The sequence below is a fragment of the Cervus elaphus genome, chromosome 11, assembly GCF_910594005.1.
Source record: "Cervus elaphus chromosome 11, mCerEla1.1, whole genome shotgun sequence".
NCBI lineage: Eukaryota > Metazoa > Chordata > Mammalia > Artiodactyla > Cervidae > Cervus > Cervus elaphus.
Window position 1 is genome coordinate 100,883,837 of NC_057825.1, and position 14,344 is coordinate 100,898,180.

The window sequence follows — 14,344 nt, forward strand, 5'->3', positions numbered from 1 at the left end:
TCCCTTCTCATTTCACACTGTGAGTGTTTCCGGGCTGGTACTGAGAAACCCAGTGTCCCTCTGACTCCTGGCTCTTTAAACGTGACTTCTGTCCTTGCTGGAAGTGTGTCGGATTGTCGTTCCCCCCAGTTCCCGGTGAGGGGGAGGGGGGAATAATTAGGAAAGCTAGTAGCTAAACTGACATCAGAATTAACTCTAAAAATAGAGCATGGAAGGGACAAACAGAAGCAGAAATCACTGCAGTGGGCGTGGGAAGCGACGCGGAGGAGCCCACACACCTCAGATGCCCCCTGGGAAGAGGGCAGGTTCTCCTGCGACAACTCCACCACTTGGTGCAACTTCTTATGAAGCTCATCCATTTTCTGTTTTAATAGTTGTTCTTCCAAAGCATTTGCTTCTTTCCTTTTCATATAATGCCTCTCTTCATTTACTTTAGGAAAGACAAAACATAGTTTGAACGTGAGATTTAAACTCAGGTCAACAGAGAAATCCGTGCAAAATCAGCAAAAGGTTATCTTTAAGATGGCAACTATTTTTTACTAGTCTTTTTCCAAGAGTATTAGGTTTTTAGAACTTAAATACTATCTACTTTTCAATTATAATTTTTACCTATCCTCAGCACAGTTACTTTTAAGTTCAGGGTGCCTAAGTTATAAAAATGTACATGATGAGCAACAAAAATATTTGGTAATAACATGGTATGACACTAAGCACTTTTAACAATCATTTGAAAACGGAAGTGCTTTTAAAAGATAGACGTTTCTCGGTGCTTCCTAAGAAGGAGCAAGAGTACAGTGCACTGAAAGGTCAGTATGTCAAGGACATTGCTGTCAGTCCCATTTCCAGCAACTGGTTAACATAACCACATCACATACCAATCACACTGTCCAGCTCAGACTTTAGCATCTGTGCAAGGCACAAAAGGGTCCTCCCTGAGTGTCACCTGACTGTCCTCTCGGGTGTTAACCAAACGAGAAACAATGAATAAACAAAAATTGGCCAACACAGGGGGCACAGCACAAATAGATGGTGTCTAAGTCCTGAGAGGAACAGAGGTTCATTTTCCTCTGAGGTTCATGTTGTTACAGCAAACACGTGCTACAACACTGAAGTGCCGACGTTGTTGTTAACATTCAGTTTTCCCTGCAGAATCGTGATCCACTGTACAGCACAGCCATGAACAACACAGCACTTTGATCAGAGGGCTCCTGAATGTCTTATTCATAATAGCTGCAGACTTTGAAAAATCTCTTTTCAACTCTAGCTCTTAATTAATCCTTTACAGTATAAATAACTGACCCGGGGGTTTAGAATTGCTAGATACAGACGCTCAAATCCATACAGATGTTATTTGAAAGCTTAAAAATATCTACAGCACTGGCATGGACATCTCCTTTAGTGCTGTTTCAGCTCTAAGCTTTGCTGTCAAGACATCAATTTAGGCTTTGGACAAACGTGGTTGCTACACTAGTATTTAACAAAGGTTTTAGGCTTCTGATGGAATGAGCTAGAGATTTTTTTTCTTGAGATTCTTTCAACACAGTGAATTATCTACTACAAATGTATTTACTCAGAGATGAGAATCATGTTAAGTGACTTAGGCTATCTCAAATTTAAGACTGCAAGTACCCCATTGTTCATGCTTTCTCCGTAGACTGTACTTCTGGGCTCTCAGCTCTTCAAAGGAAAACTCTGATTCTCCACGAATAAGCTTCTCCTTGCAATACATGACAACCTGCTGAACATCAGCGTTGTCTACCACAGACGGGTGTGCAGAATATCCTGATTTAGAAATTGTGATCACCCTCTGTTCCCTAAAATGGGGGAAGATACGTCATTTACGACAGTGTACTGAAACGGCTCTGGAAGGAAAGTCAGTAACAGGTGAAGGCACTGATTGTACTTGCATGTTCGACCCTTTATCACCAGCTGCAGGTGTTGCTCCAGAAAGTTGTGGACCCTAAGAAGACAGAAGAGAAACACAAATAATCACTTATCTGAGAAGAATCCGTCAACCAGATGACTGCAGAAAACAATATGAAAACACTTGAGGGGTCTCTGAATCATCAAGTAGATTTATATGTGCTCTTTCAAGTTACCATTAATAGCTGAAGCCTTGGTTTGCATCATCACTTTTATGATAGGTTTTACAACTAGAGTCCAATAAGAAAGTGTCTGGACCTGTGGGTGTTGTTCCAATAAGAAAGACCCACAGTCCAGGGGCTGAGCCACAGGGCCTAAGTGTAATGAGATTAATATTCCAAATAGCTACATTAGAAAAAAAATTGTTAACATTTTCTTCTGGTACTGCTCTCTGCTCAGGAGTCCCCAGTGCCAGCATCCCGTCACTAGACAAGTATTTGCTGGATATCTCATCCGTGTCATGTCCGCTCCTGAGCTAAGGTCCTGGGAGGTGACTGTGGACAGGATCCATCTCTGCTGCCTGGAGGCCTAGAGCTGGGGCAGCAGGAAACAAACAAGATGGCATGCGTGAGGAGGATGTAAGTTGGGATAATGTGAGTGTCTGTCAAAGCTGGAATTCATGTCTCCTTCTAGGAATGTGTTATATCAATGAGACTTAACACGTGTGCCCCTGGAACAGAGGCAGCGCCATAGCACTTCGCTTAGAGCAGGTCCACAGCAAACTGAACGAGCACTGGTTCCCTGAGGAGGGAAGACGCTGGGAGAAAGGAGAGAACGTGCACATGCAGATGAGTCATCAGGGCAGGAGAGTCGCCTCGGCCCCTGCCGAGGCAAGCCAGGGTCCAGTTGCTTATTGGTTGGTGGCAGACACGGACAGCTGTCCTCTGAGGGCTTCTGCTGTCTCATTGAAATAGTAAGTTTGCCAGTTCCTGACAAAGAGGGTAGACATAGTCAGGCCCCAAGTTTGAGGAGAGTAAAAAGAAGTTAAAAAAATTATCATTTGGCATTAGTGAGTAGAAAAGGAAACACAGGCAATGTGGAAAACATAAAGTGTGAACAGAGAAATAAGAAGCATAACTGCCAAGAAATAGCAAAGCTCTGGTTGAGGTGACAGTTCCAAGATCAGAGCATTTGAAGTAGGCTCAGGTGTCTGCAGATGGGTGTGACCCAAGCTAGAGAATCCTGAGCCAGGGAAGGGAGCCCCGCAGAGCAAAGAGGGACAGAGGCTGCTGGGGGGGAGCAGGCGAAGACAGGAGGTCATGGAGGGGTGTCACCAGGTCAGACGAGTACAGTAAGTTACGGTCAGAGTGAGTGATTTTCCATTTGATACTGGAAGTGGGCAGTGGTGGGTGATGACAGGCCCAGAAAGGCGCCACAGCAGAGGCGGCTGACGTGGAGGTCAGTCCAGGGAGACAAGGGCAAAGAAACGAGCTGCCCAAGGGACACGAATGGCAGGCGGGCTGACCATGCAACACCCTGCCCAGTTTCCACGCAACTACAACCGCTACTATTACCTGATTCTTAGAAATGCAGGCTGAGTTACTTCCTGGATGTGATTTTGATGTTACCATTTGATTTAAAATCTGAGCATCATGCAGAGGTTCTGACGTTCTCACTATGACACGAAATGCATGAAATAAAAAGAAATAAGGGTAAAACCACATTAAATGAACACAATACAAATACATTCCCCTGATCTTTCAATAAGTAGCACTGAAAAATGAACTCATTCACACTATCTCAAAAACATAATTAAAACACCTTATAAATAAAAGTAATGTTGTAGAAACAATTTTCTAATAAATTCAAAACACCAAAGGAAGTCCCTGAAAGAAATGTAAACTCTAGCTAATTTAAAAAACAGGATAAGATAGTCGATGCTTAATGCTGAAATGTAATCTTTATTTCTTAAAAAAAGAAAAACAAAACTCCATTTCTTTAAAAGTTGCATCAAATACATTTAATTTAATTCAGAACAGATGTACTCCAGAATAAGTATCGTCACTCAATTTGGGGTAATTTTTACTTTTTGAAAATCCTAAAAATACAATGAAATTAACAAGCTTTTTTGTTTTTTTGGTGAGTTTTTCTTTTAAAGTGCTAAGACAGAGGCCCTGCTATGCAGGGCTATGAAGCAGGCATTATTATTATCAGAGGGTTTTCCCCGTTACCTAAGATAATATAATCAATAAATAGAGGATGGATTTGTTTTTTAAGGGAAAAAAGGCAGTGCAAATCAGAGACTAAGTTACTGATACTTTGGATATTTTAGAAAGCGTTATTTTACCTTGAGCAGGCAAATGGGTTTCAGTGAGGCGTGCCTGAAACATCCTAAAAGACAACAGTAAAGGCATCAATACAGATTACAATTCACAGTTTAATATGCATTTATATTAGAGTGAAAACTAAACATGATAGCTTACTGTGATCTAATAAAGACTGAGGTTAAAAGAGATTGCAAAGTTGAATTTTAGATTTGCTTCAAAATTAAGAAAAAAACCCTGGGCTTATTTTCATACCCAACGCACTTACATTAGAAAAATTCCTCCTTTTGCCTCATTTATGTCAGTATTTTATAAATTCACATAACAAATGTACCCTCCTCTGCGGGTATCAATACACACATGTTGCAACATGCGCATACTGTAGGCTTTTGCTGGTGGCTCAGCAGTAAAGAATCCACCTGCAATGCGGCAGACTCGGGTTCGAACCCAGGTCGAGAAGATCCCTTGAAGAAGGAAATGGCAACCCACTCCCTTATTCTTGCCCGGAAAATCCCTTGGACAGAGAAGCCCGGTGGGCTACAGTCCATAGGGTCACAAAGAATCGGACATGACTGAGTGACTCAGTACGCACCATGTGTTGGTCTTTGTGGAGAAAAAAAATGTTGGAAACAAATGCTCCACTCTAGAACAATGAAATTACGACACTGCTCTGGGACAGACTTCACGACCACTTTCTAAGTGGTATAAAAGCCCATAATTTCTTAAGAGCAGTATAAAGCTCAGCACATACACCAGACATACAGTACAATTTACTAGGTAATACACAGACTCTAAGGCACATACACAGGCATCAGAAAAGACACTGGAAGGAAGTGCTCAAAAATATCAATGGTAGTATTTCTGGACAGTTTTTCTTTACACCAATTCCACATTTTCCCCAGTGAGAAGCATCTCCCTGTACAAATATAACAGTAAAACCTTTACAGAGCAAACCGCTGCCTCTCAAGGTAGGCATCACTGGGTGGAGTCTCACTGTCAAACCACCTGTACTGTTGCTGCAGCAGCTCTCGAGGTTCGGCCTGGTTCTGAATTCCTCTCCGAAAAACGGCACTGGCGTGCTGCCGCTCCCCCTGGCCTTCCAGGTGCCCAGCCCAGGCTACGTACAGAGGAGCTGCCTGGGTTCCGATGCCATGGTTGTACAGAAACTCAAAAAACTGGTGAAGGTCACTGTTGCACTCGGCCTGCGGAAATCCAAAGCAGACAGACGTGAGAGAAGGGCCGTGCCAGGCTCGGTGGGGCCCCCAGTCCAAACCACACTCAGCGGTCGTCTTCACGGAGGCAGCACAGGGGAAGGCCTGTGTGGTCCTCCGATGGCAAGCCTCAAAGTCAGCTCATCCCCTTCCCTGAAATTCAGCATCCCCCACTATTTTCCAAGACAGTAGGTTCTGTGCCGTAATATTAACATATAAAGTTGTACTCATTAAATTCCACAGGGTGTGTCTAATCCTCACATTTTGAAGCTTAGTAAAGATAGCTAACAAATTCCTGTTTACTTTATCTATTCTATTCATGATTTTATGACAACTCATGCCCCAAGCCTTTATTTCAAGATTGAACAGATCCAATCTTTGAAAGCCTAACCTGAGGCAGCCTTTTCTTTTAAGCCCTAAATTTCATTTCTGAGAGTTAATATTTTCTTAATTATTCACAATGGATTTAATTTACTCCCAGGAACCCTCTTTAGCACCAGGGAGTGCTGAAGCACCTGTTTATCTGCTCTTCCCTGAACACACTTCTCAGCCAACAAACCTTCTTTTCACGGTTTCTACCTTGTAAAGTGCAAGTGTTAGTCGGTCACTTGGGTCCAACTCCTTGTGACCTCATGGACTGTAGCCTGTCAGGCTCCTCTGTCCATGGGATTTCCCAGGCAGAGTACTGGAGTCGGTAGCCATTTCCTTCTCCAGATCTTCATGACCCAGGGATCGAACTCAGGTCTCCTGAATTGCAGACGGATTCTATACCACCTGAGCCACCAGGGAAGCCCGGTTTCTACCTTCTGTTGTCATATTTCAGATTTTACAGAGAAGGAGGATTCTAAAATTCAATCACTGATTCCACAATACAGAAGTCAAAAGGCTGTAAAATACAAGTCTCTGGCCACACAACTTTAAAAAAAAAGTTATGACTTAGAAACATAAGGAATCAAATAAAAAACAGCCAAAAATGATCCTAAAATCTGGGGTAAAAAGCAAAAGTACAACATGATTGGGGATGTGATTATACCTCTGAAAGTATACTTACAAATTTTAGACAATAATTAATGAATCTTGGGTCATTGTGATATCTCTTCTTATCTAAAAATTCCTTCATTAGATGCTCTAATAAAGTTGTTACGTATTCTTTATTCTCAGGAAAATTCTCTTCTACCCATCGCATGTAACTAGAAAAAATACGGATAATATTAATTTTTCCGGGCAGCATATAGTTTGTTTACAGAAAAAATAAATAAACGAAATGCTAACCTTTCCCATTCACCAAGTGGGTCATCGCCCTTGTAGCTCTGCATATGGGCTTCAAACATTCTAGAACAGAGAAAAATAGGTACATGGGATTATTAGGAATACTTCCTAAAAGCAAAAGTTATATTTCATATTTATCATGAATATACCTTAAAATAGAAATCTTAAACACCAATTCAAATGCTATAATAAAATTGAAAACAGTATTCACTCAGAAGTCAGAAACTCAAAAGCAGCCAGTGTTTTTTTCGGAAGAAAGCGAGACGCAAGGCCGTGGAGGCAGCTCTACAGGAAGCAGCTGTTAACAAAAGGTCTCCAGTTTCAATGTCACTGCCGCCACGAGGGCACGAGAACTTTGCTGCTCCTCCTTCCAACGCTGGGACCCTGGTGTGGCGTCGACCCGGACCCCTCGCCTTGCTGCTTGGGAACTCGGCTGGAGATCTGAAGAGAGCTCTTGAAAGGTGCATGACAGCCCAGGGCTAGTCACTCAGTTGTGTCCGACTCTTTGCAACCCCATGGACTGTAGCCTGCCAGCCTTCTTTGTCCATGGGGTTCTCCAGGCAGGAATACTGGAGTGGGTTGCCATGCCCTTCTCCAGGGGATCATCCCAAGCCATGGATCAAACCTGGGTCTCCTGTATTGCAAGATTTTTGACCACCTGAGTCACCAGGGAAGCGCGTGACAGCCCAGGGTCCCACAGATCGGGACTTCCACAATACAGTTTGCTTTCTGGGCCTCAGTGGGACACGAGGTTCCTGAGGGAGACCACCGATGACAATGCTCAGAAGTCAGTGGCTGGAGGTCCCTGAGAACTTGCCCTGACTTCTGCATACTCAGCCACAGCTTAAAAATAAACCAGCCAAGCCAAGAAAGTTCTCCAAGAGGCCCCAGGTGCTAGCAGGATAAAGAAACCAACAAAAAGAAATCTGTAAAATAAGAACACAGGGGGGGAAAACAAACAAACCTAAAAGGCAGAAGGGGTAAGAGTGTGATAGGACCTACTATCTTCAGGTAGGGTGGTCAGGGAAAGCCTGCCTTTCTGAGAGGGTAACGTTTGACAGGGCCAGAACCAAGCAGCTGAGTTAGGAGAAAGGTGAGGGGTGACAAGATCTAATGTGTATGTTAAAACTGTCTCTAAGTGATGAAGCGGGTGGGGGATGAGAACAGTTACGGACCTATTGCAGAGTCCCAACCAGTATGGGAACTGTTCAAATGTGGAACTGGGGTGTTTTGGAGAAAGAGACAATGAGACTTGCGGATGGGACTGAATACTGGGTGAGAGAGAGAGCCAAAGTAAGGAAGACTTTCAGGTTTCTATCAGAGAAGTTCGATGATTTTTTCGAGGGGAAAAAAAAAGTAATATTTTCTTCTAGCTGTCACCTCACAGTACAAATGAAACCAAAGTTTCTTGTGACTCAAAATCCAGAAGCCACAAAAGAAAAAGCTAGGTAAGTGGACTACTTATAAATAAAAAGCTTCTCCATGTCAAATAAACAAAACACCAAGCAGAGTTAAGAAAGAATTGCTAAACAGGGATGACGAAAGAGCTTCTAGAAATTGGGGCAAAAAAAACCAAACCCAATCCAATTTAAGAAATGAACGAAAGGTATTTCACAGAAAAATACTCAGCCTCTCTCAGGAGAGAAATTTGCCTCACTGAGATAACTTCTCATCTACCAGACTCCAAAAATATGACAACAGTGTAGAGGGGAAGTAATGGAAAAAGACACACTTCCAACTTGCTTGGAGGTGGCAGTGTGCTCAATCCCTGCCAAGGGAACTGGTAATAGTATCACCATAATTACAGACGGATTTCCTTTTGATCTAGCAAACCCACTCCTGGGAATCCAGAGGACAGATACCTGAAAAGCACCATGGGTATGAGATTTTTCACCACGGCACTATTTGTAACAGCAAAGAAGGTCCATATTCCAAGGGCCCATCAAACCAAGTGTCCTTTTTTAGGTCAATTATGGTACATGAAGTATGAAGTTGTAAAAAGAATGAAAAAAGAATCTATGGAATGACAGACTGAAATCTCCAAGGAGAGCATTAAGCAAAAAAAAAAAAAAGCAGTGCATATGCTCTGCTACTTTTTATGTTTAATAAAGGCAGGAATTGTACACATACGTATATATGTACATACATATGTTCGTACTATAAATATTTACATTCTTGAAAAATAAACTAAAAAAATGGTTACATACGAGGCATTGGGAGAGCCGTCAGATAAAGATCTCAGTGAACACTTTCCTAAATCTTTTTTTAACCACGTAAACATAGTACTTACTTTTAAAAGTTAAAAAATATTCCTACATCTTGAAACTCCCTCTTGTGCATCATAGCAGATAAGTTCCCACAATTTATAAGCAGTATAAAAGTTCCTAGTTTAAGTTATGAAATAACTTTCTCCTGAAACATGAACTAGGCTGCCCAAAGTAAGATGCCCATCTGACCCCAATCACACTTCCCCAGTAATATGGTCTAAATACACTACAAAGCAACACTAAAACACTCAGCGCATTACTGCAAATCAGCCTTTGGAAAGTCAAAATAAGGTCAGAAATATCTGGTTTCTATTTTAAAATGGGGGAAGAGGAGTCTGTAAAATTGAAATCCTTTGCAGTCTGGGCTACAGAAAAAGTCTGAAGGCAGAGTTAAGGATCTGAGTCTTTTGATCCCAGAAAGTTAATATTACACTGGTGCTAATAAAACTAACCAGTTTTACTTTCTGTAGCACAAGATTTAACTGTTTTAAATGCGTTTGAAACAGTCTGGATAAATCACCAAAGTCATAAAAAGCAAAGGCATGGGAATTTTAAAAATTGTTAGCAGGTGGACATAAATGACAAACAGCGGAACATTCTTCCCCTTAAAGTGCACATTACTCAACGATTCTAATAATTGTGGGATTATGGGATAGTGCAATTTTAAGTTCTTTCCCTTTCTAGAATTTTAAAATTAGTGGTTTCGAAAATTTCTCACGAAACCTACATGCAAGTGTTAGTTTTTTGGGGGGTTAGACACTTTACTCCCACCGAGGCGATCTGCCCAGGGGAGAATTCCTTACAATCAAGGACCTCTGGCGGCCTCAATTTCAACCAAATCCCTCCCCAAACTGCCACTCTAGCGGCAGCTCGGTCAAAGGCCCGGGGTCTCAGCAGAGAGTCCCGGCTACACTGTGCTCCATCTTACCACGACCCCCGAGTGGCCTGCAGCCCAGCCGGGGAGGCAAAGGGGTAGTGAGGCAGGGAGGGGACAAATTCCAGGTCCAAGGAAAGGGGCGGGAAGGCCAAGGGAGGCAGGTCTGGGGCTGGCCAGGGACCTGCATACCACTAGGCCCGAACTCAGGTACCCCAGCCCCCAGGCGGCCTCCAGCCCGGGATCACGCCCCTGCACACCCCTCTCCCTCCCACCAGACCCACACTTACTGAAAAACATTTTCCGGGTTATCCATGGCGAGAGGATCCAGGCCAGCAGCAGTCCCAACTACGCCGTTGGGTAGTAGCCGCCCCCAAGTCTAATCTCCCGCGCAGCCTCAGTCGCCGCAACGACCGTTTGCAAGGCGCCTGGCCATTGGCCTCGGCTGCAAACGAGCTGGCCAATCGCCTGGGCCGTTGCCTGGAGACCAAGGTCCGCCTCCCTCCGGTGCGCCGGCCCCTCCTTTCACTTCCCGCAATCCAGTTGTATCAAAAGCGCAAGCTGAGCGGAGGGCGGGCTAGGTTTCAGGGTGCGGCTTGACCGGGACCACCTAGCTTGGCCCAGGAGGAGGGAATGAGGTTTTTCCTTGGCCGTCCAAGCTGCAACTGGCTTACAAAATAACATGATTAAGGCATCACCCTGGGGAAGGCATCCTGGGAGAAAAATAGTTTCTCGAGGTTGAAAAAATTGCGCCGCTTCGACGTTTTGCTTACATATATAAACCAGAGTCGTTATGCCTGGTTTATGGAAGGAAGAAAAATAATCGCGTTTATACCGTTCAGACTTATTTAAGGTCGCAGAGCCCATGGGGGAATGCCTACCTCTGGCTTAGGAGAGGCTGGTGGGGTGAAAAACGGAATCCTGCCGAGTAGCATGCCTCCCCATTTCCCGCAGTTTTTTGTTCCGCGTCCTCGCTGTAAGTAAAGAACCCTAGTGCTGAAGTCCGTTAAATTTTGGTTCCAGATCCAAAAAAGCTGTGGCAGAGAGTTACGGGGTGATTCATCAAAAGCCCAGGGAAAAACCTAATGGGTTTTAGCGTAGTGGTTACAACGTGAGGGCATCACGTCTGTAGGAACTTGAGGGTTAGTTAAGTAAATTACACATGGCAAATAAAGCGATAAGTTGCTACCCTTGGAGACCTCCAGGCTTGATTTAACTGATATGAAATGCTCTGTGGGTGCTCTATAGCGAATAAGAGCTCAAGGGACTGGGCTCAAGGGACCAGTTTCTACATCCAACTGGTAATTAAAAGAACAGAAGTTTGGATGGAGTACAGAATGGCGGCAGAAAAACTTTCACCATCTTCTGTGGGACTTGGGAGCTGTGGAGACCATGGATTTAGGAATTAGAAAACCAAAAATGATATCCTTTTGCAAAGAAGCCTAGAAGACTAAGAAGAATTATGCTGATGCTTCCTACCTGAGACTAACTTCCCATTCTACTTCTCCAGGTTCTTTCAGGAGCCGCTTGGCAGTGCAAGTGAAATATAAAGAGCTATTCGTGTGATTACCTTCCTTTTAGAGAAGTGGTGTGCATGTTTTGCTATCTTAGGGCCCTTAAGTATCTTTTTTTTAAAAATCAGCAGCTTCTGGAAATCCCGATGCTCTCAGAGTTCAGAATTTCTTGCAGGGAATTGATTGATTTGGATTACACAAGTATCCAATTTGTGGGGTTGTTAACTCAGAGGGTGCTCACTCTGGAGTCTTTAGACAAGTTTAGGTTCTGCTGATTATCACAGGAATTAACACATTTTTGTTCTCACTAACTCGTCTTCAACCTGTGTCTGATTCCACCTCAGTCACCAATCAGGAAATGTTGATAAGGCATCTCTCATATACTAGGTGCTACTGGATTTAATTGTAAACTTATGTGACTCAGATCCTGCCCTTAAGAAACTATTATCTCAGAGATGGAGATTCAGACATAAAAAATTGTTGTTTTTTAGTTACTAAGTCATGTCCGACTCTTGCAACCCTGTGGACTGTAGCCTGCCAGGCTCCTCTGTCCAAGGGATTTTCCAGGCAAGAATACTGCCTGAAGTTGCCATTTCCTTCACCAGGGGGTCTTCCCGACCCAAGGATTGGATCTGTGTTTCCTGCATTGGCAGGCAGATTCTTTACCACTGAGCCACCTGGGAAGCCTGTATAGACATAAAAAATATTAAGTGCTAAAAAAAAAAAAAAAAAAAAAATTAAGTGCTAAATGAATGTTTGGGTCTTCCTTGGTGGCTCAGCTAGTAAAGAATCTGGCTGCCAATGCAGGATTAAGTGCTAAATTAATACACATATGATTTCTGCTAGGGGAGTCTAGAGGAGGGAGGGGACATGGGCCTGTCTGTCAGAGAAAGCTTCCTGGGGAAGGGAGGGCTTGACTTGGGCCTTGAACGTGGTGGGGTGGATCTGGGCTGAGGAGAGTCTGGGGACATCATTCCTGGTGTAAATAAAAATCACTGAAGGAAATAACCCCTAAGGACTTCTGTTAATGAGCACTGGAAATTGTTTATGAAAGACGAATTTGATAGTTTGATGTCTGATCTTACATGCTAGATTAAGGCGTTTGTACTCGATCTTGACAGTAAACTGGGCCTTTGGGGAATGAGCAGCACTGTGGTCATAGGACCTCATGGTAGGTATATTTAGCTCTACCCCGTTTGCTAGAAGCCACAGAGCTTGTCTGCCCTCCTTCATTTCTACCACTAGGAGCTTCTCTCCCACCAGGCTTGTTTGTGGAGTAAAGTGTTGTGAATGCCTCTTCCACACCACCCCTTAAAAAGGGCACACTGACCCACTGATGCCAGACACTGGGTGTAACTAGAGGTAGCAGTAGTAAGCAGTGGGGTTGTCAGCAATTATTAGAATCGTACGTGTTTCTGGAAATAATTTCCTGGCTTACTCAGTGCCTTCTCTTTTTCCTTAATTATGGACATCCCTCTCTCCTATTATTCTTATTCTGTAGGAAAATTGTTGGGTTGGCCAAAATTCAGAATTTTCTATAACATGGAAAAACCTGAACAAACTTTTTGGTCAACCCAGTATAACGATCCTCCCACATATTTGTGTTCATCGTAATGTCCCTATTAGGTTAATCGACCCAGTTCCCAATAAATCAGGATTTTAGGGGGACAGGGAGGGAGAGGCGGGGACCAGAGGCCAAGATCAGTAACCTGCAGATGCTAAGCTGGCATTGGAGGCAGAGGGACTGGAAGAAGGTGAGACAGGGAATCAGATCTCAAGGAGGGAGTGTTCTCAGAACACAAAGATGTCTTTAGTATGTAAGGAAAAGAAGAGAAGGATAATGTGATGGCCTAGAAGAGTTGACAGAAACAGCCGCTCAAGCTGGGGAGGCTGCTGCTTGTGGAGAGGTGTGCTGAGTTGGAGGGTTTACCAGATGTTTGACCTTCCACGTAACAGGACTGAGCACCATGGAAGGAAAGCAGAGACTGGCCTGGTTCAAAGCCTTCAGGAGCTTGTTGAGGCAAGTCTCATGTGCTGTTTCCAAAGTCTAGAATGACCATGTTTTTCTAAGAGCTTCACGTTATCTCTACACTTCAGGAGTAAAGGAAGAACTTCCAAAGAGTGTGATGAAGAAACAGTCTGCTACTTTGATGAAAATCTATAAACCCCTAAATGCTGGCAATTTACATAAATCAATATAAGCAGAAAATCCAGAAGAGCTGGCAAATATGTTGTTCGTTTTTTAAAAAACTCACTAATTGGAAGTTCACGCCACTGACAGCATTTCAAATTCCATCTGCTCCAACTCTTTTCTTCTTTCATCTTCTCCCTCTGCCCTTTTCTCCTCAGGTTTGTGTTGAGAGTGTAGCGATTGCCATGGCATATCTGAAAGTTTGTTAAATAATAATCGTTGCTTCACTGATCTAGCCACCCCTTTAACTTTTGGCATTGCTGTTGCCTTAGTGGGTCTGTTACCTTATCTCCCCAGACCCGCCCCAGAATGTGGGTGGGGAGGCTTGTTCTGATCCGAGTGGGAGCAGTGGGTCCACACGGGTCAAGGTCTGCATTTCCTGCCTCTGAGGCAAAAATGTGCAGTTATAACTCTCTCTTCCTCTTTATCTGTACAGATAAAGAGATAAAATTTATTTTATAGATAAAACTGTAGTTTATCTGCTAATTTCAATATTAAATGTCCATCTATGTAAAATGAATAATAGATTCTCTAAATTGGTAAAGCATTTTTATTCACATTTGGGCTTTCAGTGACGTGTTATTCCAAAATAGTAACTTCCAAACTTATTGGAGATGGAAAACCAGACTGCATCAGGGAACATGAGTCTGGACTTGACTTTCCCAAGAAGCAGATGTGCTGTGTTGTGCTCAGCCGCTAAGCGGTGTCTGACTTTATGCAACCCCATGGCCTGTAACCCACCAGGCTCCTCTGTCCATGGGATTACCCTGGCAAGAATACTGGAGTAGGTTTCCATGCCCTCCTCCAGTGGATCTTCCCAATCCAGGGATT

At 43.5% G+C, this 14,344-nt stretch overlaps 1 protein-coding gene across 2 annotated transcripts in view; it reads right to left on the bottom strand.

The window, feature by feature from the left end:
- The window catches only part of BUB1 (BUB1 mitotic checkpoint serine/threonine kinase), a 33,174-nt gene extending 22,945 nt beyond the window's left edge, over positions 1-10,229 (bottom strand). Inside the window, exons 1-9 of one of the 2 annotated variants that reach the window (XM_043918762.1) lie at positions 10,099-10,229; positions 6,671-6,730; positions 6,450-6,588; positions 5,193-5,389; positions 4,211-4,254; positions 3,438-3,538; positions 1,908-1,960; positions 1,630-1,814; positions 279-430 (exon numbers count right to left, since the gene is read on the bottom strand). In XM_043918762.1, coding sequence (XP_043774697.1) covers positions 279-430; positions 1,630-1,814; positions 1,908-1,960; positions 3,438-3,538; positions 4,211-4,254; positions 5,193-5,389; positions 6,450-6,588; positions 6,671-6,730; positions 10,099-10,124 — 957 coding nt within the window. In that variant the 5' untranslated portion in view covers positions 10,125-10,229. Of the gene's footprint in view, positions 1-278; positions 431-1,629; positions 1,815-1,907; positions 1,961-3,437; positions 3,539-4,210; positions 4,255-5,126; positions 5,143-5,192; positions 5,390-6,449; positions 6,589-6,670; positions 6,731-10,098 lie in introns of those variants that run through there. The other variant, XM_043918763.1, reaches the window with a different exon arrangement.
- Positions 10,230-14,344: the final 4,115 nt, after the last annotated feature.